General features: G+C 47.7%; 1 protein-coding gene across 1 annotated transcript in view; it reads left to right on the forward strand.

Moving 5' to 3' along the window:
- Positions 1 to 26081, forward strand: part of PCNT (pericentrin) — a 474261-nt gene that overhangs the window by 130387 nt on the left and 317793 nt on the right. The window contains exons 16-17 of the mRNA XM_063933256.1: positions 16226 to 16461; positions 22223 to 22871. Of these exons, the coding sequence (XP_063789326.1) occupies positions 16226 to 16461; positions 22223 to 22871 (885 nt within the window). The remainder of the gene's footprint in view (positions 1 to 16225; positions 16462 to 22222; positions 22872 to 26081) is intronic.

The following is a 26081-nucleotide window of genomic DNA, read 5'->3' on the forward strand; positions in this document are numbered from 1 at the left end:
GTACCACCAAAAAAGGGGTATTATGTTCGGTGAGGGAAAAACTACCTGTAGTTTTCCTGAATCTGAGAAATAAAATGTGTGATGATGCGTGGGTTTCCCCCCGATAACAATAATTTCTTAAAAAGTATTGGCTGCATACCCTTTCCCGCCAGAGGTTAGGATGCATTGGGAAACACCCCCTAGGGGGGATAAGGCGCTCACACGCTTGTAAGAACAAGGGCTCTACCCTCTCATGAGATGGCTGCCCTTAAGGATCCTGCTGATAGAAAGCAGGAGGGTATCCAAAAAAAGGTATTTACACACATACTGGTGTTATACTGCGACCAGCTATCGCCTCAGCCTGGAGGTGCAGTGCTGGGTTGGCATGGTCGGATTCCCTGACTGGAAATATTGATATCCTAGATAAGGATAGTATATTATTGCCTATAGAGCATTTAAAAGATGCATTTCTCTATATGCATGATGCACAGCGGAATAATTGCCGACTGGCATCAAGTATAAGTGCGTTGTCCAATTCTACCAGTAAAATGGTCAGGTGATGCGGATTCCAAACGTCATTTGGAAGTATTGCCTCTGAAAGGGGACATTTGGGGTCGGTCTTTTAGACCTGGTGGCCACGGCAACAGCTGGGAAATCCACGTTTGTACCCCAGGTCACCTCTCAAAATAAGACGCCGTATTATCAGGCGCAGTCCTTTGTTGGCAAGCGGACAAAAGGTTCCTCTTTTCTGCTCGTGACAGAGGGAGAGGAAAAAGGCTGCAGAGATCAGCCAGTTCCCAGGAACAGAAACCCTTTCCAGCCTCTGCCAAGCCCTCAGTATGACGCTAGGGCTTTACAAGCTCAGGCACGGTGGGGGCCCGTTCTCAATGAATTTCAGTGCGCAGTGGGCTCACTCGCAAGTAGACCCCTGGATCCTTCAGGTAATATCTCAGGGGTACATATTGGAATTCGAGACGTCTCCCCCTCGCCGTTTCCAAAAGTCGACTTTACCGACGTTTTCCTCTGACAGGGAGGCAGTTTTGGAAGCCATTCACAAGCTGTATTCCCAGCAGGTGATAATCAAGGTACCCCTCCTGCAACAGGGAACGGGGTATTATTCCACACTATTGTGGTACCGAAGCCAGACGGCTCGGTGAGACCGATTCTAAAATCTAAAATCATTGAACACTTACATACAGAGGTTCAAATTCAAGATTGAGTCACTCAGCAGTGATTGCGAACCTGGAAGAAGGGGACTACATGATGTCTCGGGACATCAAGGATGCTTACCTTCATGTCAAAATTTACCCTTCTCACCAAGGGTACCTCAGGTTTATGGTACAGAACTGTCACTATCAGTTCAGACGCTGCCGTAGGGATGGTCCACGGCACCCCGGGTCTTTACCAAGGTAATGGCCGAAATGATGATGTTCCTTCGAAGGAAGGGAATTTTAGTTATCCCTTACTTGGACGGTTCCCTGATAAGGGTAAGATCCAGGGAACAGTTGGAGGTCGTGTAGCACTATCTCAGATAGTGTTGCGGCAGCATGATTGGATTCTCAATATTCTAAAATCGCAGCTGGTTCCGTCGACGTGTCTTCTGTTCCTAGGGATGATCCTGGACACAGTCCAGAAAAAGGTGTTTCTCCCGGAGGAGAAAGCCAGGGAGTTATCCGAGCTAGTCAGGAACCTCCTCAAACCGAGCCAAGTCTCAGTGCATCAATGCACAAGGGTTCTGGGTAAAATGGGGGCTTCCTACGAAGCAATCCCATTCGGCAGATTCCACGCAAGAACTTTCCAGTGGGACCTGCTGGACAAATGGTCCGGGTCGCATCTTCAGATGCATCAGCGGATAACCCTGTCACCAAGGACAAGGGTGTCCCTCCTGTGGTGGTTGCAGAGTGCTCATCTTCTAGAGGGCCGCAGATTCGGCATTCAGGACTGGGTCCTGGTAACCACGGATGCCAGCCTGCGAGGCTGGGGAGCAGTCACACAGGGAAGGAATATCCAGGACTTATGGTCAAGCCTGGAGACATCACTTCACATAAATATCCTGAAGCTAAGGGACATTTACAATGCTCTAAGCTTAGCAAGACCTTTGCTTCAAGGACAGCCGGTGTTGATCCAGTCGGACAACATCACGGCAGTCACCCACGTAAACAGACAGGGTGGCACAAGAAGCAGAAGGGCAATGACAGAAGCTGCAAGGATTCTTCGCTGGGCGGAAAATCATGGGATAGCACTGTCAGCAGTATTCATTCCGGGAGTGGACAACTGGGAAGCAGACTTCCTCAGCACGACCTCCACCCGGGGAGAGTGGGGACTTCACCCAGAAGTCTTCCACAGGATTATAAACCGTTGGGAAAAACTCGACAGGTATTGCGCCAGGTCCAGGGACCCTCAGGCAATAGCTGTAGACGCTCTGGTAACACCGTGGGTGTACCAGTCAGGGTATGTGTTTCCTCCTCTGCCTCTCATACCCAAGGTACTGAGATTGATAAGATGGTGAGGAGTAAGCACTATATTCGTGGCTCCGGATTGGCCAAGAAGGACTTGGTAACCGGAACTTCAAGAGATGCTCACGGAGGATCCGTGGCCTCTACCTCTAAGAAGGGACCTGCTCCAGCAAGGACCCTGTCTGTTCCAAGACTTACCGCGGCTGCGTTTGACGGCATGGCGGTTGAACGCCGGATCCTGAAGGAAAAAGGGCATTCCGGATGAAGTCATCCCTATCCTGATCAAAGCCAGGAAGGATGTAACCGCAAAAACATTATCACCGCAATTGGCGAAAATATGTTGCGTGGTGCGAGGCCAGTAAGGCCCGACGGTGGAAATTCGACTGGGTCGATTCCTACATTTCCTGCAAACAGGAGTGTCTATGGGCCTGAAATTGGGGTCCATTAAGGTTCAAATTTCGGCCCTGTCAATTTTCTTCCAAAAAGAACTAGCTTCAGTCCCTGAAGTTCAGACGTTTGTAAAAGGGGTACTGCATATACAGCCTCCTTTTGTGCCTCCAGTGGCACTTGGGATCTCAATGTAGTTTTTTTTTGGATTCCAAAAGTCACATTGGTTTGAACCACTTAAATCTGTGGAGTTAAAATATCTCACATGGAAAGTGGTCATGCTGTTGGCCCTGGCCTGGGCCAGGCGCGTGTCAGAATTGGCGGCTTTATCCTGTAAAAGCCCTTATCTGATTTTCCATTCGGACAGGGCGGAATTGAGGACTCGTCCTCAATTTCTCCCTAAGGTGTTTTCAGCATTTCACTTAAACCAACCTATTGTGGTGCCTGCGGCTACTAGGGACTTGGAGGATTCCAAGTTGCTGGACGTAGTCAGGGCCCTGAAAATATATGTTTCCAGGACGGCTGGAGTCAGAAAATCTGACTCGCTGTTTATCCTGTATGCACCCAACAAGCTGGGTGCTCCTGCTTCTAAGCAGACGATTGCTCGTTGGATTTGCAGTACAATTCAGCTTGCACATTCTGTGGCAGGCCTGCCACAGCCAAAATCTGTAAAAGCCCATTCCACACGGAAAGTGGGCTCATCTTGGGCGGCTGCCCGAGGGGTCTCGGCTTTACAACTTTGCCGAGCAGCTGCTTGGTCAGGGGCAAACACGTTTGCTAAATTCTACAAATTTGATACCCTGGCTGAGGAGGACCTGGAGTTCTCTCATTCGGTGCTGCAGAGTCATCCACACTCTCCCGCCCGTTTGGGAGCTTTGGTATAATCCCCATGGTCTTTTCGGAGTCCCCAGCATCCACTAGGACGTTAGAGAAAATAAGAATTTACTTACCGATAATTCTATTTCTCATAGTCCGTAGTGGATGCTGGGCGCCCATCCCAAGTGCGGATTGTCTGCATTACTTGTACATAGTTATTGTTACAAAAATCGGGTTATTGTTGTTGTGAGCCATCTTTTCAGAGGCTCCTTCTGTTATCATGCTGTTAACTGGGTTCAGATCACAAGTTGTACGGTGTGATTGGTGTGGCTGGTATGAGTCTTACCCGGGATTCAAAATCCTTCCTTATTGTGTACGCTCGTCCGGGCACAGTATCCTAACTGAGGCTTGGAGGGGCTAGCACACCAGCTAGTCCTAAAGCTTTTACTTTGTGCCCAGTCTCCTGCGGAGCCGCTATTCCCCATGGTCTTTTCGGAGTCCCCAGCATCCACTACGGACTATGAGAAATAGAATTATCGGTAAGTAAATTCCTATTATAAGTTAGTCCAGTGCAGTTTTATTGTTAGTAATAACCTCTGCATTGTACAAACTGTGACTCTGTGTGTGCATTAGCTTGCTGAGTGGTGTCCATTTCGTGTCTCTCACTCAACTTGCTATCCCTATATTCAATAACCTGTGGGGGCTTGGTGCGTCAGGTTTTATATTTATTTAGGATTTTCACAAAGATATACTTAAATACGTATTTTTCTCTGTGATTTTAGTCACCATATCTCTCCTGTATCCCTGCTTGTGCTGACTACACTGCGCAGGGGTTTGGGTAAGAGGTATTGTGCTGCTGCCAATTGTACTGTGTTACCTGATACTGCAAGTTATATCATGTCTGCTTCTGAGGGTAACGGTTCTGGGGCTGAACACACTGCCGGTGTTGCTGAAGCCACAGATCCCTATGAGGAGAATATAGCAGCTGTGGGCTTTGGTTCTGGCGGCTCCTTGTCCCCCAGTGGGACTGTGGCAACGGAGGTACATAATGACCCACCGTGGGCCGCTTTTTCCACGCTTCTACATACGCTAGTTAATAAATTAACACCCCCTATGGGACCCCCTATGCCGGTACAACCGTATGTGGTCCCTGCAGCTAACCCGCCGTGGGCGGACGATTTATCTGCTCAATTGAAGTCGAACCAGTCCCTGACTACTAAAAAGTCTGACCCTCGCTCGCCCAAGCCCAAGGGGTCCTCTAAGCGAGCTCTTATCTCCTCACAATCCACTGCTGTCACTGACACCTCGTCTGATGAAGACGGCACTTACACTGACCCCACAGATTCTGACACAGATACTGCTGATGGGGAGGGTAGTTCACATGTGGATGTTCCTGATCTTTTGGAGGCTGTTTAGTTGATTTTACAGATTACGGATGATCCCGAGCCATCCGTCCCTCCTAAGAAACCAGATAGGTTCAAGCGTCAGAAGGTGGTTAAACAAGTTTTACCTCACTCTGACCACCTAGTGAATATACGTCAGGAACCCTGGGAAAACCCGGGTACGAAGTTTGTGCCTCAAAAGAAGATGCTGGCTCGCTATCCCCTCGCACCAGAGCTGTCTAAAAATTGGGAAACTCTTCCTCCAGTAGACTCACATGTGGCTAGGATAGTGGTTTCCTCCGCTCTACCTGTCACTACCGTCACGTCTCTAAAAGAGCCTACGGATAAACGTGTGGAGGGTTGTCTGAAAGCGATGTACACCCTCACGGGTACTGCACAAAGGCCCACTATTGCAGCAACATGGGCTGCAGAGGCTATTGAAGCATGGGCCTTGGAGTTAGAAGCTGAAATATCTTCTGACCATGCTAGACAATGCTTGTCATATATTGTCACAGCTTCTCACTATATTAAAGAGGCGGCTTCTGATGCTGGTATCCTAGCAGCGAAGGCCTCTATTACGTCAGTCCTGGCTCGCCGGATATTGTGGCTGAGATCCTGGTCTGTGGATCTGGACTCTAGAAAAACCCTGGAGGTACTCCCTTTCAAGGGAGATATTCTGTTTGGGGAGGACTTAAATAAGATAGTGGCTGACTTGGCTACTGCCAAAACTGCCTGTCTGCCAAGTACCGCTCCTTCTGTGTCGAAGGCTAAAGGTACTTCTTTTCGCCCCTTTCGTCCTTCAGGTAAAGCAAAAGGTCAGGCGTACAACAAGCAGGCCCGCACTTCCAACCCTGGTAAGCCAAAGCCCAAAAGAGCCTGGGCGGCCCGTCAGCCAGCTTACAAGACCGATAAGCCTGCCGCATGACGGGGCGGGCCTCCTCCTGGGGGATCCCAGGGTGGGGGGCCGGCTTCTAGGGTATACCCAGGAATGGTTGAAGACCACTTCAGATGCCTGGGTCCGGGAAGTAGTCACTCGAGGTTACGCCATAGTCTTCAAAAACCGACCCCCTCATCGATTTTGACAGACAGATGTCCTGTTGGACCAGACAAAGGCAAACACTCTGCATTCGGTGGTACAGACCCTCCTGGATACAGGAGTCGTAGTACAGGTGCCTCTTGCGCAGAGGGGCCGGGGGTACTATTCTCCGCTGTTTCTAGTCCCGAAACCGAATGGGTCCTCCCGGCCCATTCTCAACCTCAAGGCATTGAACAGGTTTGTAAAGATTTCCAAGTTCCGTATGGCAACCCTTCGCTCTATAGTTCTGGCCTTGGAACCTGGGGACTACATGGTCTCCCTGGATATACAGGATGCTTGCCTGCATATTCCTATAGCAGCGTCACATCAGCAATACCTGAGGTTTGCTATTGGCAGCCTCCATTACCATTTTCGGGCGTTATCTTTTGGTTTAACAACGGCTTCGCGAGTCTTCACCAAAGTCATGGCGGTAATGACGGTGGTACTCCGCCGTCAAGGGGTCAGGATACTGCTGTATCTGGACGACTTGTTATTCCTGGCAAATTCCCCAGATCTTCTCCTACGTCATCTAGATATGACGGTCCGGTTCCTACAAGCCAACGGGTGGCTCATCAACTGAAATCTTCCCTGTTCCCTGCTCAGAGCATGGTGACCTGGGAGCGCTATTGGACACTCACAACCAGCGGTTGTTCTTGTCTCAGGAGAAATTCCTGAAGCTTCAGAACAGGATTTGTTGCTTCCTTTCTCGTCCGCAAGTGTCGATACATTCGGCGATGCAGGTGCTGGGCCTCATGGTCTCAGCATTCGACATGGTGGGGTATGCTCAATTCCATTCTCGCCCCCTCCAGAAGCTAATTCTAGCCAAGTGGGACGGCCTGCCTCACCGGATCAGGTCTCACATGATCTCATTGACTCCGGAGGTTCGTCTGTCGCTGCTCTGGTGTCTCCAGGACCAACAATTGTGCAGGGGCCGTCCCTTCTGGATATCCAACTGGATCCTGTTGACGACGGATGCCAGTCTAAGAGATTGTGGCGCGGTGCTGGAGCAACACTCCCTTCAGGGTCGGTGGACCAAGGAGGAGTCCCTCCTCTCAATCAACATTCTGGAATTGCGGGCGGTCTTCAATGCATTAAACCTGGCCCAGCATTTAATTCAGAACTGTCCTGTTCAAGTACAGTCTGACAACGCCACCACAGTGGCTTACATAAATCATCAAGGCGGCACTCGAAGCCGTTTGGCAATGAAAGAAGTCTCACGGATTCTACATTGGGCGGAACGCCATCTACCGGCCATATCGGCAATATTCATTCCGGGAGTCCTGAATTGGGAAGCGGACTTTCTCAGTCGTCGCGACGTACATGCCGGCGAGTGGTGCCTCTATCCAGAAGTGTTTCAACTCCTAGTGGAAAAGTGGGGCCTTCCAGATGTGGATCTGATGGCGTCTCGACACAATCACAAGGTTCCGGTCTTCGGAGCAAGGACAAGGGATCCTCAAGCAGCATTCGTGGATGCGCTGGCGGTGCCGTGGAGGTTTTGGCTGCCGTACGTGTTCCCTCCGGTGTCACTCCTGCCTAGGGTAATTCGGAAGTTCAAGCAAGAAAGAGGAATTCTGCTTCTCATAGCTCCGGCGCGGCCCAGACGGCACTGGTTCTCAGACCTGCAAGGCCTATCATCAGAGCGTCCAATTCTACTTCCACAACGCCCAGACCTCCTCGTTCAGGGCCCCTTTGTCTACCAGGACCTAGCCCGGCTGTCTTTGACGGCGTGGCTCTTGAAGCTTCCGTCTTGAGGGCTAAAGGGTTTTCTGAGGCGGTCATTCAAACTATGTTGCGGGCCCGGAAACCGGCTTCTGCTCGGATTTACTATAGGGTCTGGCATTCTTACTTTGTTTGGTGCGCATCTAATGATTATGACTCTTCCAAGTTTAGTATAGCCAAGTTGTTGGCTTTTCTTCAGCAGGGCCTGGACTTAGGCCTGCGTCTGACCTCCCTCAAGGTTCAAATATCTGCCTTGTCGGTGTGGTTTCAGAGAAAAATTGCGACCTTACCTGATGTGCATACCTTTACTCAGGGTGTGTTGCGTATCCAACCTCCCTATGTCCCGCCTGTGGCTCCTTGGGACTTGTCGGTGGTTTTGGAGGCGTTACAAGAGTCTCCGTTTGAACCTCTTGGTTCAGCTGATCTTAAGTGGCTTTCCCTTAAGGTGGTGTTTCTGCTGGCTATTGCCTCAGCTAGAAGAGTGTCGTATTTGGGTGCCTTGTCCTGTAGTTCCCCATATCTGATATTTCACCGTGACCGGGTGGTTCTTAGGACTCGTCCCGGATACTTACCTAAGGTTCCACCTTAACCAGGAGATTGTGGTTCCGGCACTTGTTTCTCCTGATCTGTCTTCCAAAAAGAGGTCTTTGGATGTGGTACGGGCTCTCCGTATCTATGTGAAGAGAACTGCTTCTATTAGGAAATCTGATTCTCTTTGTGCTGTTTGGATTTCACAAATGGGGCTGGCCTGCTCACAAGCAAACTTTGGCCAAATGGATTAGAATGGTGATTGCACATGCTTATGTGAGGGCTGGCCTCTCTGCTCCTGCTCACATTACGGCTCATTCTACTCGGTCTGTGGGACCTTCTTGGGCGGCCCGCCGTGGTGCGACCCTTGAACAATTGTGCAAGGCGGCTACGTGGTCATCTGAACACGTTCATAAGGTTCTATGCCTTTGATACTGCCGCTTCCCGGGATGCTTCCTTTGGACGCAGGGTTCTTGTGCCCGCTACAGTGCGTCCCCTCCCATAAGGAACTGCTTTAGGACATCCCCTATGTCTATCCTTGTGGAGCCCAGTGTACCTCGCAGCAGAAAATGAGTTTTATGGTAAGAACTTACCTTTGTTAAAACTCTTTCTGCGAGGTACACTGGGCTCCACAAGGCGCCCACCCTGACGCACTTGGCTTCTTTGGGATGGTATAGCATTAGCCGCTGACACTTCTCCTGTCGTGAGAGTGTGGTGTATGTGGCTACTAACTGTTGTTGTCTCTTTTCCTGCTACTGCATTGGGCTGGTTAACTAAAAACTGAGCTCCTGTGCAGGGAGGCGGGGTTATAGAGGAGGCGGCGCTATACATTCTGGGAACAGTCAAAGCTTTTCAGCCTGTTGGTGCCTCGGATCAAGATCCTACTCTACACCCCCTATGTCTATCCTTGTGGAGCCCAGTGTACCTCGCAGAAAGAGTTTTAACAAAGGTAAGTTCTTACCATAAAACTCATTTTCTAGTTACTTTTTTTGCCATACATCTGGGGTGAACTTTTATAACCTGCAAGTTGCTGGCTGTGCGTAAATTTGTGTGAATCTGTTTGTATTGTTAAAGGAGCACTCATTTACACAGGTTGGGTCTGCAGTGTAAAAGATTGTGCGAGTCTGCCCGTATTTTTAAAGCAGCAAAGTCCCGCACAGCCTGCAGGCTATTAAATTTCACCCGTAGTTGTGGCACACAAACTGTGGGGTATAAAGGTGACATTTTTTTTCCAACTTCTATATTAATTTGATAAATATGGTCTTGCCTGCAGCAGCTTTAATTTGCTTTTTATTTTTCCATTACTAAAGCTGCAGCTGGCTGGCACCTTGGCACCCATTTGGGTTGAGCCTCCGTGTCTGCATCTTCTGGCAGTCGCCCATCTGCGTCTTTATGCTAAAGCCATTCCCTGATGTACATCCGTGTGTCCGAATGTGCAAAGACTTAGACGTGCCATTTAGCATCCGTAGATGCTGAATTACCGATTTGTGCCTCTTTAGATGGTTGCACCATCCTTAAGGCAAGTTCGCTAATACCATCCAAATGTGGCTTCCAATATGGGGATTGACCATCACTTCAGTGGCACGTACATAAATCTCCGTGCTGCCACTAAGCTACCTCCCTGTCGCTTCCCAGGAACACCCACTACATTAACAACATTCTGACATCATGCGTCTGCCTGTGCATTTATTGCAACTCTGACTCCCTTGCAACGTGATTTAGATGCATGTGCAGAAAAAAATTGCTCCACTGCATCAGACACTGGCAATGAATCAGGCCCATTATGGGTGAAGAAGAGGGGAAAGAAAGCACCTCTTATTGATACCCCCTCCCCACCTTTTTCTCGAGACCTCTGGTCACTGCCTTTGAGGTAGTAGCACTAATCTTGAGCAGTTCCTGTACTAGACTGCACTTGAAGTGCATTAGTGTGTTACACTCCTCTTTCCCCGCATTGGAGTTAGAGGAATGTTATGCTTTGGTCTGCTGCCAGTAACAGGGGCTTGCACACACATGAGCGGAGCCTATGGTGCTTGGAAAGAGGTCAGGTGGTGGCAATATTAGATCCATCCAGGGAAGCCGTTCATTGAGTAGGTTTTAGCTTATGCTGTGATAAGCCCAAGGAGAGAGTGGAGCCTAACCTGTAAAATATATACTGTATCTCCATGACAGGCTTTCTTCTCACAGGAATTCAACTCTGGACACCCTTTTATGCTCTGGTTCATTCCCCTATATTATATTCTAGTATATTGTATGTTGAAGGGCATTTTGTCCCAATTTCCCATTTTCTGTTCCTTTTGGGTTTAGTTCAGTGATTCTCATTACTCAAGTTCTTCCAACAGGTCATATTTCTCTAGCATCCATAAGGGATATTGGGGAGACTTAGTATGATGGGGTATAGACGTGGTCCAAAGGAGCCGGTACACTTTAAATGTCTTCAGCACGGCGTGCTGGCTCCTCCCCTCTATGCCCTCCCCATAGGCAGTTTAGAAAAAAGTGCCCTCAGGTGAGGATGCAAATCTCTGCAGCTCCAGAGAGTTTTGCTCAGTTTACTTTAAATCTTTGTTATTTTCGGTATGCTGTTTGGGCAACAGCATACCTGCACCATTGGAGTTAGAGGGGAGGGGAGGGGGGGGGGGGGGGGTCACTGGTATTACTGTCTGTGTGTATGTCATTGTGATTTACTGTGAACATGGGTAAATACAAACTGCTGTTTATGCTACACCAGATTCTCTCCCTTATCATCTGATTCTATGTCATGTGAACAATGCAGCCAATCTTCACAACTCAGTGAGGGGGCTGGGGGAGCCCTCCTGGCTAGAGGCCCTTAAAAATGTCTGATATGTTATCACAACTCACTGTTGCTAAAAAAAACTCATTTACTACAACAAGCTGTTGCAGACTTAGCTGCCAGGGCAGATGTTACACAGCCCCCCCCCCCTCCCTAACTCAGGTCCACAAAAGCGTGGTTTACCTGCTCTACTCTCTGATTCAGATGAAGATATACAGGAGGATGGGGAGGACTTGGATCCCATTAGTGGGGATTCCACTTCTGCTCAGGGTATTGAACCCCTCATTCTGGCTATATGGGACATGTTAAAACTCCCTCTAGAGGACAATGCATCACAGCAGTCGTTTTTCTTTACACAAAACAAGCCTAATGTCACTTTCCCTGATTCTGCAGAGTTAGATGACCTGTTTAAGTTACCCTGGAAAAATCCAGACAAAAAATACAAAGTGTCAAAAAGATGTTTGCACACTTTCCCATTTGCTCCTGAAGGTAGGAAATTCTGGGAAGAACCCCCGGGGGTTGACGTATCAGTCTCTCGACTGTCTAACCATAAAGAACCCTGAGGACAGAAAAATTGAGACTACACTATTAAGTCTATCTACAAGGCAGGTGTATCACAAAGGCCGTTCATAACGGGTTGCTGGATGACCCATGGCATTCATACGTGGGCTACTCAAATTCAGGAGGGCCTCACCGGGGAGATGCCTCTGATCACTACGGTGACTCTCCTGAAGCACATTCAGGACACTGCACGCGTCCTGTGTGATTCGCTCAAGGAGATGTGTAATATTAATGCTAGGACTTCTGCCATGGCAGTGTCGGTACGCAGGGCCTTGTGGTTGCGTCAATGGATTGCGGACGCAGAGTCCAATCGCAGTGTGGAATATCTCCCCTTTACTGGGGAATGGCTCTTCGGGGTTGAGTTGGATACATGGATTTCCAAGGTTACTGCGGGGAAATCCACATTTCTCAACTCTGGGGCCCTGTCGGCTAGACGTTCCTACCCAGGGCTGTCTGTTCAGTCCTTTCGGTCTAACAGATTTCAATCTAGGGCCAGAGGTGCCTCCAATGCGGCTAGAGGCACCAGAGGTAAGACAAGAAGACTTGCGACCACTGGTTCTCAGGAACAGAGCACCAGTTCTGCTTCCACTAAGTCGTCAGCATGACGGTGGCCACGCACACCGAGGGGATCTCGAGGTGGGAGCTCAACTGTGTCGCTTCAGCCGCATTTGGGAGGGTTCCTGCCGGGATACCTGGGTCAAGGACCTCATTTCTCAGGGCTACAAGCTGGAGTTCCATGGTGCTCATCCCCAACGATTTTTCAAATCAAGCTTACCAGCTTTTGGAGGATATGCAAGTTACGCTGCAACAGGCCATCCAAAAGTTGGTCCAGTCTCACCTCATTGTTCCAGTACCAATACAACAACGAGGAAAGGGTTATTACTCCAACCTGTTTGTGGTACCGAAGCCGGTAAGGCCCATTTTGAATCTAAAGTCCTTGAATCTTTACGTAAAGGTTTTCAAGTTCAAAATGGAATCCTTGAGAGCAGTGATTGCGGGCCTAAAAGAACAAGAATTCATGGTCTCCCTGGATATCAAGGATGCCTATCTTCATATTCCGATTTGGACACATCAGACTTATCTGAGGTTTGCCCTACTGGAGGATTACTACCAGTTCCAGGCGCTATCCTTAGACCTGTCCACAGCTCCGAGGGTGTTCACGAAGGTAATGGCGGAGATGATGTTCTAGCTCCAGGTCCAGGGGGTAAATGTTGTCCCTTACCTGGACGATCTCCTGATAAAAGCAAGATCCAGGGAGCTTTTATTGCTCCATATCGACCGCACTATCCAACTTATGTCACACAGTGGATGGATTCTCAATTTACAGAAGTCCCACCTGGAGCCAACTCATCGTCTCCTGTTCCTGGGGATGTTACTGGATACTGTGGCCCAGAAGGTGTTCCTCCCAGAGAGCACTTCAGGAGATGGCCCGCATGGTTCTCTGACCTGCTCGAATATCCATTCATCTTTGCATAAGATTGTTGAGGAAGATGTTCACATCTTCAGATACACCAGATGATACTGCTGTCACCTCAGGCCAGGATTTCCCTCCTGTTGTAGCTGCAGTCTTCCAATCTCCTGGAAGGCCGGAGTTTTGCGATTCAGGTTGGATCCTCACGACAGATGCGAGTCTGGAAGGATGGGGAGCTGTCAGCCAAGGGGGTCAGCCCACGAAGCCCTTCCTTCTGATCAACAATTGGAACTTCGGGCAATCTACAATGCTCTGCTTCAGGCCTCTCATCTACTCAGGGATCACGCGATCCAGGTACAGTCAGACAACGCCACAGCAGTGGCGTACATCAATCGGCAAGGAAGGATAAAAAGAAGGGCCTGTATGCGAGAGGTGTCAAAAATTCTCCCCTGGGCAGAAAGAAATGCAAGAGCAATGTCGGCAATCTTCATTCCGGGAGTGGACAACTGGGAAGTGGACTTCCTCAGTCGTCACGATCTCCACCCGGGAGAGTGGGGGCTTCACCATCAGGTGTTTCAGCAGATCATCGACCGGTGGGGCTGCCCACAGAGAGACTTGATGGCTTCTCAACTCAACAGGAAGCTTCCTTGGTATTGCTCACGATCCAGTGATCCTCAGGCGAGGGCAGTGGGTGCACTGACGTCGCCTTGGCCTTACCGTCTGGTCTCCCTGTTTCCTCCGATTCCATTGTTCCCAAGGGTGCTCAAGCGAATCAGAAGTCAGTCCTAGCAATTCTGATTGCCCTGGATTGGCCTCGGAGGGTGTGGTAGGCGGATATTCAGGACATGTCTGTAGAAGGCCCTTGGACTCTGCCACTGAGATCTTCTTCAACAAGGGCCGTTCGTCTACACAGACTTACGGCGGCTTCGTTTGACGGCATGGAAGTTGAGCGGAACATCCTAGCTTACATGGGCCTTTGCAAGAAGGTTATTGCTACCATGGTTCAGGCCAGGAAACCTGTGACGTCAAAACACTATCATCATATCTGGAGAAGATATGTCTCTTGGTGCGAGGAACGCACGTATCCTTCTGCGGAGTTCCAGTTGGGACGTTTCCTGCAGGCTGGTGTGGATAAGAGCTTATGTCTGGGTTCCATTAAGGTCCAGATCTCAGCCCTCTTAAATTTTCTTCCAGAAGAAATTACTAGTCTTGCCAGAAGTTCAGACCTTCTCGCAAGGTGTACTTCACATTCAACCTCCTTTTGTGCCGCCCACGGCACCCTAGGATTTTAATATCGTGTTGGAATTTCGACAGTACTCCTGGTTTGAACCTATGACAATGGTAGCAGACAAGTAGCTCACGTGGAAGACCGTAATGTTACTGGCCCTGGCTTCTGCTAGGTGTGTCTCAGAGTTAGGCGCTTTATCGTGTAAAAGCCCTTACTTGGTCTTTTATGAGAACAGATCGGAACTCAGGACTTGACAACAGTTCCTGCTGAGGGTTGTCTCTGTTCCACTTGAATCAACCTATCGTGGTTCCATCCAGTTCTGGCACTTCTACTCCTCCGGAGGCATTGGATGCTGTGCGAGCTTTGAAGATCTATGTCAAGCGAACGGCTCGCATCAGATAGACTGATACCTTGTTTGCGCTCTATGATGCGCAGAAAAACTGTTGTCCTGCTTCAAAGCAGTCAATTGCTCGTTGGTTTAGGCTTACTATCCAACAGGCCTATGTGTCGGCAGCCTTGCCTATTCCTAAATCTCTGAAGGCCCACTCTACAAAATCGGTGGTCTCTTCCTGGGCGGCTGCCCGTGGAGTCTCGGCCTTGCAACTATGCAGAGCTGCTACCTGGTCGGGGAAGAACACTTCTGTGAAGTTCTACAAGTTTGATACCCTGGCCAAAGAGGATACTCAGTTTGGGCAGGCGGTGCTGCAGCAGTCTCCACACGTTCCGTCCGTTCTTAAAGCTTTTGGACGTCCCCATTGTACGAAGTCTCCCCAATATCCCTTATGGATGCTAGAGAAAATAGGATTTTAATTACCTACCGGTAAATCCTTTTCTCGTAATCCATAAGGGATATTGGACGCCTGTCTCAGTGCGTTGACTTTTCTGCAGGTTCTCTTTTATATGGTTACCTGTTCAGCTGTTGCTTTTGTTGCTAACAGCCGTTGCTGGTTGTTTTATGTTAGTGATGTGCTGGTGTATAAATCTCACCACTCGTTGTGTGCCTTCTCTCATATATGTCCTTTCTCCTTTGGGCACTGTTTTATCTATAACTGCCTGTGGGAGGGAGCATAGAGGGGAGGAGCCAGCACACCCAGTTGAAGAAATGTAAAGTGCATCGGCTCCTTTGGACCCCGTCTGTACCCCCATCGTACTAAGTCTCCCCAATATCCCTTATAGACTACGAGAAAAGATTAAAATCCTATTTTTGAGATTTTCTGCCTGAAAGCAGCTGGAATAATTAGTGACACTGTAAAATACGTTACCTATGCATGATTAGAGACATCCACAAAAAATGACCTGTGGTTGGTATTTGATGGCTTGAGCCGAAAAAAGCGGGTTTAGTTACTAAAATAACTGGAGTCCTAATGACTTGGGGGTATAAAAGGGCAGGAGCTCAGTTTGTGGTTTTTTTTTTTTTTTTTTTTAAATAAAATTACCCTGCTCCTACCAATACCTCCGTACCTATTATCACCAATAGGTTTAGAGAAAAGTAGGTATAAAAATATACTGTGGAGTAACATACAGTAACTTCCTCTTACATCCTATCTGGGGGACAGTGCTAGACCGTAGGTTAGAGGGGAGGCTCGGGCAGTAAGCCTCTTAGCCCTCCTGTTGCCACTGGACTTTCAGATTATTATTTAGTGCCTTCTGAGTTGGTATGAAGATTTTTTTTTTATTTTTTTTCCTAACTTTTTTTTATTTTATTGTGTCTTAATATTGATTTTGCAACCGTAATCCTGATTTGGACGCCTACAGGAGTGTGCTGGTCCCTACGCGCTTGCTTTTATATAGTACAGATTTTAAGTGTGTATGTATATAAATCATTTGTATGTGTTCTTAATGTTTTTATCCTCGGTTATGATTTTAAAAATAAATGTTTTTTTTTTTCCCACCAGAGTGTTAAAATGTGTCAGACAGATCCACATCACAACTCTTCATGTGTGCGTGTGTGTGGAAGGGAGTCTGCAGTGCACGTTGAAGATGGTATGGAGCATCAGAGTGATGGACGCGTACAGAATCCGCATGCTAAGGACCTGGCCACCCTTAGAGAAACATTGGTCAGCAAGTTGGAGGAAATTACCAAAAGGCTGGAGTCAGGAAAAGGCCACACTCTGAGGAGAGGGGAGAATAGGTAAATGGTTGTAATTTTTTCCCTGGGATGTACAGTGGACAATGTTATAGACAATGGTGTCCTGATGTGTGGGGATTCCTTCTGTGCTGCAGACAGAGCATTAGATTTATTTATTTTCCTTTCCATCACCGGATTGCTGCAGTTTTCAGACCATTTTTACCGTCGTCCCTGCACAGCTCCTAAAAGGTTTGTTTAGAGGTACCATAGAGGCACCTCTTATCGCCTGCACTCCTGAGGTGAAAATGGTCACTGCCCAAGACTGCATTATAGCGTCACCGTTCTGGCAACCAATACACCACCACACAATGGAGGGACTGCAGAAGGGGTTCAGGTGCCACCTTGGACTAATGCATCGGAAGTAAGATCCAGCCTGTTTATTTGAAGTGTAACTTCTGGGCTGTTATTTGAGGGTCCCATTCCCACAGTTTCTTCAGGGAGACTTCTTGGTCAGTCTCTAGTTTCCCCGGTTTGCTTAGTTGGGAAACTTCAGCTTCCGTGGCAGCAGCTCATGGGGAGCAGGATTGGGCCTGAGGTGTTGCTGTCTCTGTGCATGGGGTGGTCAGGGTCCACAAAATTTTGAATGTCCTAGCTGTTTCGCACAAGTGTAAGTGTCCGCTGGTGCTTCATGGTTGGCATGAGTCATAATCCCCAAACGAGGGTGAATGGTGCCTCATCTGCACTTGGAGGTTTCAGTGCAATAAGTGGATGAAGTCTTGTCTCAGTAGAGCTCAGATGCCTTAGTTTGGGCTGGATGTCTCGGAAACTGACATTCGAAAAAGCATAAGGTGAAATGTCAGGTTTCTTCTCTGGTTATCTTCTTTCTAGTGAGGAGAGGACACAGTGGGAGTCCACTCTGGATACCGCTATTTGGAAATTGTTCAGTTCCACCGCCATTCCGATCCTTAGTGCTGTGCCCCTTAGAGATGGCACAGATTTGAGAGTAGACGGACTCTTTAGGGGGTATTCAATTGTTTGAAAAGTCATTTGGGTGTCTGTTTTTTCCAGACACCCAACTGATTTCTCAAACCATTGAATTCCCCCCCCCCCTTTAAGTCCATTGTTATTCAGACTGGGGCCTCCATTTGTCCTATTATAGCTTTCACATGGCTGTTTATCGTGGTGTACAAATAAGTGATATAGCTCTAATGAGGGCTTTCAGTCCATTAAGTTAGTTACTTTGTTGAACACTCTCGGAAAGCTTTAATGTACCTGGGTAATGCAGCTTTGTATGCCAGTCATGGCAAGTGGAGCAGGTCAATAAAGGTCCAGTGCTTCAGGTTTCATTCCTCCTGGTATTGTGAGAGGTTAAGAATTAGGGAGGGATCAGCTAGACGTCGATAATAAGGCATCTTGGTTGAGACATAGGGCCTGATTCATGTTAGTAAGTAAAATGCAAGCAATTGGGCAATATCTTGTTGCACTGCAGGTGGGGCACATGTAACCTGTGCAGAGAGAGTTAGATTTGGGTGGGTTGTATTGTTTCTGTGCAGGGTAAATACTGGCTGCTTTATTTTTGCACTGCAATTTTAGATTTCAGTTTGAACACACCCCATCCAAATCCAACTCTCTCTGCATATGTTACATCTGCCCCACCTGTAGTGCAACATGGTTTTGTCCAGGTGCTTGCTTTTTTGCTGTTGCAGAAACCATGGTAATGGATAGAATGTATCTAGGATCTAAGTATTACAGTTTGCACCTGATGCCTAAGAAGTCTGAAAGCTTGTAGTCTCTGAGCATTCAGTAAGTATGCTGCCCTCAGTCATTCCTCTGCTTTGTCTAGGAGTTATCACTGTTGGCATCGGTTTCCAGGGTTTAGGCGTGGTTGCTTGTTTTTGTGGTTTGTGTCTTGATTTCTTCACAGTTGTTCCCAGTGATGTCATTTTTGTATTCATATTTAATGTCCTAGAAATCAGGACAGTCTTCCTGGCTCTTTTCAATCTGACTGCGCTCCTCAAGTACTAACTTAAGGTCTAGACAAACTGTGCTGCAAAAGTGACGTCACTTGACTAATGGTGTGTACACACTGGGAGATTATTTTTTTTAATCAAAATCGCAAGAAAAGTTAGTGCTAATCGCAAGGTGTTATGCCACTTGCGATCCCGATGCGCGGTCCCGCCAGGTCGGTATCGCAAGAAAAGATAGACTGTACAGGCAAGTCAATCCTTGCTAGATCGGTGTACTATCTAGTTCATCTCACATGTCAATTACATCTCACATAAGCCAAAATCGTAAGCACACATAGTCCATATCTCAAGAAAAGTTAGTCAAAATCGGTGGTGCTGGGCTCCGGGGAGTTCAAGGGAAATCGCAAGTGAAAATCGGACATAGCAAGGATCTCACCGTGTGTACACGCTATAACAGTCTCTAGGCCAGTGATTTTAAACATTTTTAAACTCGTGGCACACTAAACAAGATTTCAATATACAGAAGCACAACATCGGAAATATATAATAACAATAACAAATATCAACATATATTAAATGCACTGGCCCCCGAAGTAATAAAACAAATACACTGGCCCCCCTATGTAATAAAACACATTTTCCCCCACAGCATTTAAACACACTGTTTCCACAGTAATTACACATTGTGCCCCCACATTAATAAAACAAATGCACTGGCCCCCACACTAATGACACATATTGGCCCCCACACTAATGACACATATTGGCCCCCACACTCATGACACATATTGGCCCCCACACTCATGACACATATTGGCCCCCACACTCATGACACATATTGGCCCCCACACTCATGACACACATTGGCCCCCACACTCATGACACACATTGGCCCCCACACTCATGACACATATTGGCCCCCACACTCATGACACATATTGGCCCCCACACTCATGACACATATTGGCCCCCACACTCATGACACATATTGGCCCCCACAGCAATTACAAATATTGTCCCCATATGTAATAAAATAAATAAAAAAACTGACCCCTACAGCAGCTGTGAAAGGAGCTTTTCCAACGCCGGCAGTGCGAGTGTCTGCCATGGAGCAGGGAGCAGCAGCGAGGAGCAGGAAGCAACACAGGGCAGATGGAGGGGAAGGAGACGTGGCGTGCATGACCTATGAAGTCACGCTGCGTCTCCACAGGTCACAATCTGGGCTGCGTCGGGGCAACTCAGGAGAGCCCAGCGCTGCCCGAGCATGAAATTTTAAAGTGAGGTGACGATGGGCATCTCTGGTCGCACATTTGAGAACCGCCCGCGGCACGCACAGGGGTTGAAAAACGCTGCTCTAGGCTATTAGGGAAACATTTCTCTGACCATTACAACAGCTTCAAATTTAGGTGTGCCAAGACCAGTAGCTAACTTTTGGTGTTTTGAGCTCAAACTCGTCCTGTGTGTATGGGTTAGCGGTGAGCGTTGATGCGCGCTTTTGCATCATCGCTAGCCGCCGCCGCTCGTCAGGCTGTTTGAACAGCCGAGTGAAGCACTTTCCACAGTCTCCTGCTGTTTAAAGTGCATGCACTGAGCTATTTTCCTGCCAGCGATGTCCATGATCATCGCTGTGCATACGCCCAGTTTGTATGCACCCTGACTCCCAGCTGGGCAGTTTCGCCAGTTATTTTCAGTAAGCTGAGGCGTACTCAGATTGCCATTGGATGCGACCAGTGGTCACAATGGTGATCCGAAGATTGTGGATTCTGGCAGGAGCTGTCTTTTTGCTACAGGCATCTCCTGCTGCATTAGCATATTGGTTGTATGGTATTGCACTTCCACGGTCCTGCGACTGATCAATACCGTATAACTCGGGCCCATCGTGTCATAAATGTTCAAACTGAAACGGTTTCTATGATTATAAATAATTATTAGATTTATAGATGGAGTTTGAGGTTAAAATTACAGGCTCTGCTTGCAAAATGTGTTCTTGCACTATATTGGAAATGGCTAAATCATAGTGGAAAATTGTATTGCATTTGCTATGGTTACCCAACAAGTTGGATGACACAGTAACTGGTCTTTACATATACAGATGTAGCCTCAATGCGGCGTTAGACTTCCTGCGCCAATGTGCTGCACTGAGTGGCGTAACAGTTTGTTTCCTGTATATTTGCCTCTTAATTGTAGTGCAAATCTGGTACAGTCCCGCACTGTACCAGAGACGCCGGGCATCGACTTGAACCGTACAAATAATCGTTTTAAATACGTATAGCTTCAGACTAACCACAGCGGAACTTAGAGTGAATATAAGCCGCTGCATCGTAACGCTTTGTATACAGAGTCCTCTGCACACAAATATACAAGTGTTGCATACGGAATTAATCAGTGCAGTGAAGTGGTTTTGTTGCATTGTATTGTGACGAAGACGCATATTCCAGCGACAATTTACGTTCTGTGCAAGCCAGTCATACAGAACCTGATGCCCCTAGAAAGGTCTATTTGGTGCGACTGCTGTAGTAGTGTATGAGGACACCTCTGCAGTGGGGTACATGAAGCCTTGCCCTTACCTGGGTTTTGTAGTGCAATGTCATACTTCTTTGTATTTCCTATACAGTGGTCACTTTTTTTTTTTTTTTTATATATATAAAATTGACTAGACAACATACATTCAATATTATATGCTGACATAATGGTAGGTTGTACTGTCATCTCATCTTAGTGTTCCCCCTCAAATGTGAGAACGGCACTGACATGCAAGCAGGGCTCCTGAAATCATCACTCTTTGTGGCGTGTCCAGCAATTACCGAGGTGCTGGTCTTCCCCAGCTCTCCCTTCAGTGTAAATAGTTCTATTCACGTGTCAGCGATCGGTACCAGGCGGTCTGTTTTTAGTAGGGCGTCATGATTAGGGCAGAGCACATTTTGCCACTTTAAAATCTGGCATGGCGCAGCTCCCCGCTAAAACAGCCTATGGGGAACACTACATCTGTTTATATTACAATATGTCCTTTGTATTATCGTTTTAGATGTAGTAGTAAACATTTGTCAACAGTGTTATGACTTCCAGAAGACACTTTGGGGTCGATTCTATTTGGCAACTTAAGAATAGCGCCGGGAATTAGCTCCCGACGCTATTCAATTCAGCTGCTAGTGACCCGCAATTGTCGGGAATTCTTCTCTCATCCCCGGGGGATGAGAGAAGAAACCCGACAAAAGTGCTGCCTCGCGGCCGGCGCGAGGCTGATTCTGTCGGGAATCAGCATCGCCGCGGGTAGTTAAGTCGGAGAATGCCCGTTCTCCCGACAAAACTACCTGTTAAGTCGGCGAGAACGGGACATCGCCGACTTAACTGGAGCTGAATTGAATAGCGTCGGGAGCTAATTCCCGGCGCTATTCTTAAGTTGCCGAATAGAATCGACCCCCATGTTTGCTTATCATTTTTTTATCTTAAGTTGGAGACTGGGCACTGCCAATGTTATAATGCCCATGGCATACTTGCGCATAGAAAGACTTCATTTGTCGTCATCTAAAGAAACCTAGTGATGATACTGTTTGTCGACTCGTGCTCCCCCCTTCCTTTTCAATAAAGGCATAAATTGGGGCATGTACTAAGCCTTGAAGAGAGAGAAAGTAACAGCCAATCGGCTCCTAACTGCCATGTTACAGGTTATGTTTGAAAAATAACAGGAGCTGATTGGTTGGTAGTTTATCCATCTCTACTTTCTCTATCTAAAGCTTCGTACATCTGCCCCAAAGTATCTGTTAGATATTAGAGAACTTTTTTTCATTTTTTTCTTGCCATAACTTATATTGCTTCATTATAGAATAGTTTGGTCATCTTCATCTCTTTCTCTGCAGGTCTACTGAATTACTTGTGGAAAATGCAAACCTACAGAGTAATCTCTTGGGAGAACAGCTAACGAGAATAGTCTCTGTAGAGTCAGGGGACAGTAATCCGTTTCAGGAGCTTAATCTCGGCTCCTACGTGTCAGAAAGGAAGCGCAGTCAGGAATCAGAAGTACTGCATCAAGACAACGATGAGGAGTTGAGAGGACACTTCTCTGAACTGTATCACCATTCTGAGGGAGATTTTCTCTTCCGTGTATCTGACTTGCAGAAGTACCAGGAGAAGGATCTGTACACGCTGTTATCAGATTTGCTGCAGAAGTGCCAAGAGGAGCTCCACGTCCGTGACCTGGAGTACGAAGGCCTTGTTCAAAGTCTCGAGGCCTCACACTTGCTAAAGCTGGACACCTTGGAGTCGTCTTACCTTACGGAGATACAAAAAATCCGAGATGAGCATGCAGTCGCTGTGGAAGAGCTGGAGATGTGTTTGGCTGACCGCTTGCAAGAGAAGGATAATGAAATCCAGGATCGGCTGGAAAAAGCAAGGATGCAGTGGATACAGCTACAAGAGCAGGAATTACAGCGCCTTCGTCAGGATCTTGCCTCTGTCCATCTGGAGAAGTTCCAGGCCATGGCAGAGGAGTTACAGGCCGCTCATAGGGTGAGACAAAATGTTTATATCAATTCAAATAACACATGATCATTTAAGATTGGATGTATTGTATATACCGCTCATAAACCTTGTTTTATAAATTGTCTACATACAGTATTCTGAAATTGCAGTAACATTTCTAAGTGCTACTATAAGTGTGGCTCCTATAAGAGGGACAGGAAGTAAACTACATTTCTAATTTTCCTTCCTACATTGTACACCGCAACTCTGGAATCTTAAGAGGGTGGGGTGAGTGACTCTGCCTGTTCTTCTTTTATTGTTTTGTACGTTTGAAACTTCATGTGTTGCTGTTACGCATCAGTTTGTTTTAAGTGGTGTATGACTTTGTTTTATGGCAATTTAAAACCAACTCCAACATTTAGCCTTTGTGGCAGACTCGGCCCATTATCAGCCAGGTGTCTCTAGACACTCCATATGCAAGGTGTTGCTAGGATAGAGTTTCACAGCAGGTGGCTCATTACTACCTGTTGTTATCTAACCCATCTAATGTACAGTCTGTTACAGTATGTTGAGCCAATTTATTGCCCATATATTAATGATGCTGAACCTGCTGAATCTGTAACTCTCCGGGAGGCAATTCAATGAAATCGGGTGGCCATAATGCGCAGTTCCATAATGGGACATTGCAGCTGCTATTTTCTCTATCTTCCATAGGGGACGCTGGAGTGTAGTACCATGGGGTATAGATAAGGTGATTAGAGGTGCGCAGGAAAGCTAGTGCTGCTGTTTGTATATTGTAGTGGGCATATATGGCCGTTGCTAAACATTGCGGCAATATTCTGCAGCACATCGCCCATAATTGTATCGGATGCATATAGGAGGTCATTCCGACCTGCTCGCTTGCTGCAGTTTATTGCGCATGCTGGACGGCCAAAGGCCGTTGTACTGTAGCGATCGAGGCGGTCGCTGGGTGGGAGGGGGCTGGACAGCGGCGTTAAGCCGCCGCTTAGGGGGCGCGGTCAGGCCAATGTGGGGGTGTGTGTGTGTGTGGCAGCTGCGTGACGTCACACGCAGCCGCTACGACCCCGGGCAGCGAAGAGGTTCTCCCAGCCAGCCGCTGGAGCTGCGCTGGCCGTATGTAACTCCTGAAATGCAAAAGCATCACCGCTGTGCAATGCTTTTGCATTTCTGCAGGGGGGGGGGGGGGGGGGGAGGCACTGACATGCGGGGCGGACTAGCCCTGTGCTGGGCGTCCCCCCGCTTGTGTTTGTGCCTGATCGTAGCTGTGCTATGATCAACTCGGAATGACCCCCATAGAGTGTTGGCAACCGGTGTTGGCATACGTGGACGGTCTCCAAAAGTGGTGCAAAAATGGTGGCTTTTCACCATATTTTAAAATAATGCTATTTTTATTCCTGTTTAGGTTTTATGGCGATACACTTTAGTTAAGTGTCTTTACCTCCGTTTCTTTTGTAGTAGAAGGACACGGTCTCCTGAAGAGGCAGACAATGGGAAGAAAGTTTAGTAATGTGTTTCCCATCATCCCCTGTGTAGGTGGGCACCAGGACCTGTAAGAGGAGGGGGTTTGGGTGGGCTATGAGAGGTAGTGGTTGACTAATTGGCCTTGAACCATAGGTATGTCTATTGTTTGGAACTGGTTGAATTGCCAAAAGAAGCATGTGTAAAGATAAAGCTGCAATTAAAACTTGAGTGTATGGTTACTAACCAGTAATGGTTTGGGTTTTTTTTTTATGCGGTGTGACTTCTGCAGTATGTAATAATATGTTGATATTTTGTTCTTGTGCACGAGGCGTGTTCAGTGTGAAGTTTATCTTGCTTAGTAGAAAAGCTTAGTGCCAGGTTCTTCCACATAAGAAGCAATGTGCACTAATCCAATCCGTAGACATCCTGGTCAAGACCATGTTTTCTCTGTCCATTTCCCAAACACCTCTCGGTTGTCCGTTTTCAGTACAGTAGTTATGAAAGGTACTGTGTGGAATTTTTTACGTTTGAATAGACCTGTGTCTATGGGTTGATGGGTATTTTGTCTTGACCATCAGTGTTACTGCAAGGCAAGTTACTGCAAGGCAATCCAGTGGTTAGCGGTGGTAGTACAGTAGGGACATTGGGTAAGTAAATTTATTTCTCAGGAACATAGAAAGATCACTTGGGTTAAAGCATATATCAGTAAGTTTGAATATGTCCTATTACCTTGTATATAACATGACATGAAATCATGGCGGACACATGACATCTGCACAGGGGCGTTTTAAGAGAGGAGGAGGCCCGTGTGCAGCCTTCTGCTTCAGGGGCCCCCTCCTCTCTGACTGATGCACAGGTGTTTTAATACTTACCTCTCCGGAGTCCCCCGGCGGTGCCATCCTTCTCCGCAGTGGCAATAGAGTCTGAGAATAGACTCTATTGCGCATGCGCAAACCTCCGGGATCACGGCACGGCAGCCATTTCCTCGAAGATTTTGCTAATGCGCAAAACTCTGGAAAAATGGCTGCCGTGCCATCTTTCCGGAGTTTTCGGCAGACGCAATAGTTTGTTCCCCCTAGTGTTCAAACTCTATTATACTGCTGAGAAGGGATGGCTCCGACGGGGGACTCCAGAGAGGTAAGTATTAAACAAATGGGTGCGGGGTGGGCCCCCTGGACCCTGAGGGCCCGTGCGCCTCGCACACACTGCACCCATTATAGATAAGCCAATGCATCTGCAGCCTAAAATTATTACTGAGCACAATAGTTTAAAGTGATTTTTGAGAAGACCGTTTTTAATATAAAGCCAGTTATTTCTCTAGCATCCATAAGATATATTGGGGAATCTAGTACGATGGGGTATAGACAGGGTCCAAAGGAGCCAGTACACTTGAAATTTTCTTCACTGGGTGTGCTGGCTCCTCTCCTCTATGCCCCCTCCCACAGGCAGTTTAGAAAAAAAGTGCCCTCAGGAGAGGAAGCACATCTCTGACCTCCAGAGAGTTTTCTTCAGTTTCTTTTTAATGTTTGTTATTTCGGTATGCTGTTTGGGCAACAGTATACCTGCGCTGTGGGAGTTAGGGGAGAACAGTCACCGGCCTTGCGAGGTGCAGAGCCGCTTCCCCGCTGCAGGACCACCGTCCTGAAGGGTTGTTGTTCAGCGGGGCACTGCTCCTTGGCTGTCACCCACATCCGTGCCCCTAGTTCAAGTTTATCTTAGGCCAGTCTAACACGGGGGGCCTGTGTACCGAGGACAAACCCGCCCCAGCGAGTGTCC

This window comes from Pseudophryne corroboree, chromosome 7 (genome assembly GCF_028390025.1).
Source record: "Pseudophryne corroboree isolate aPseCor3 chromosome 7, aPseCor3.hap2, whole genome shotgun sequence".
Lineage (NCBI taxonomy): Eukaryota > Metazoa > Chordata > Amphibia > Anura > Myobatrachidae > Pseudophryne > Pseudophryne corroboree.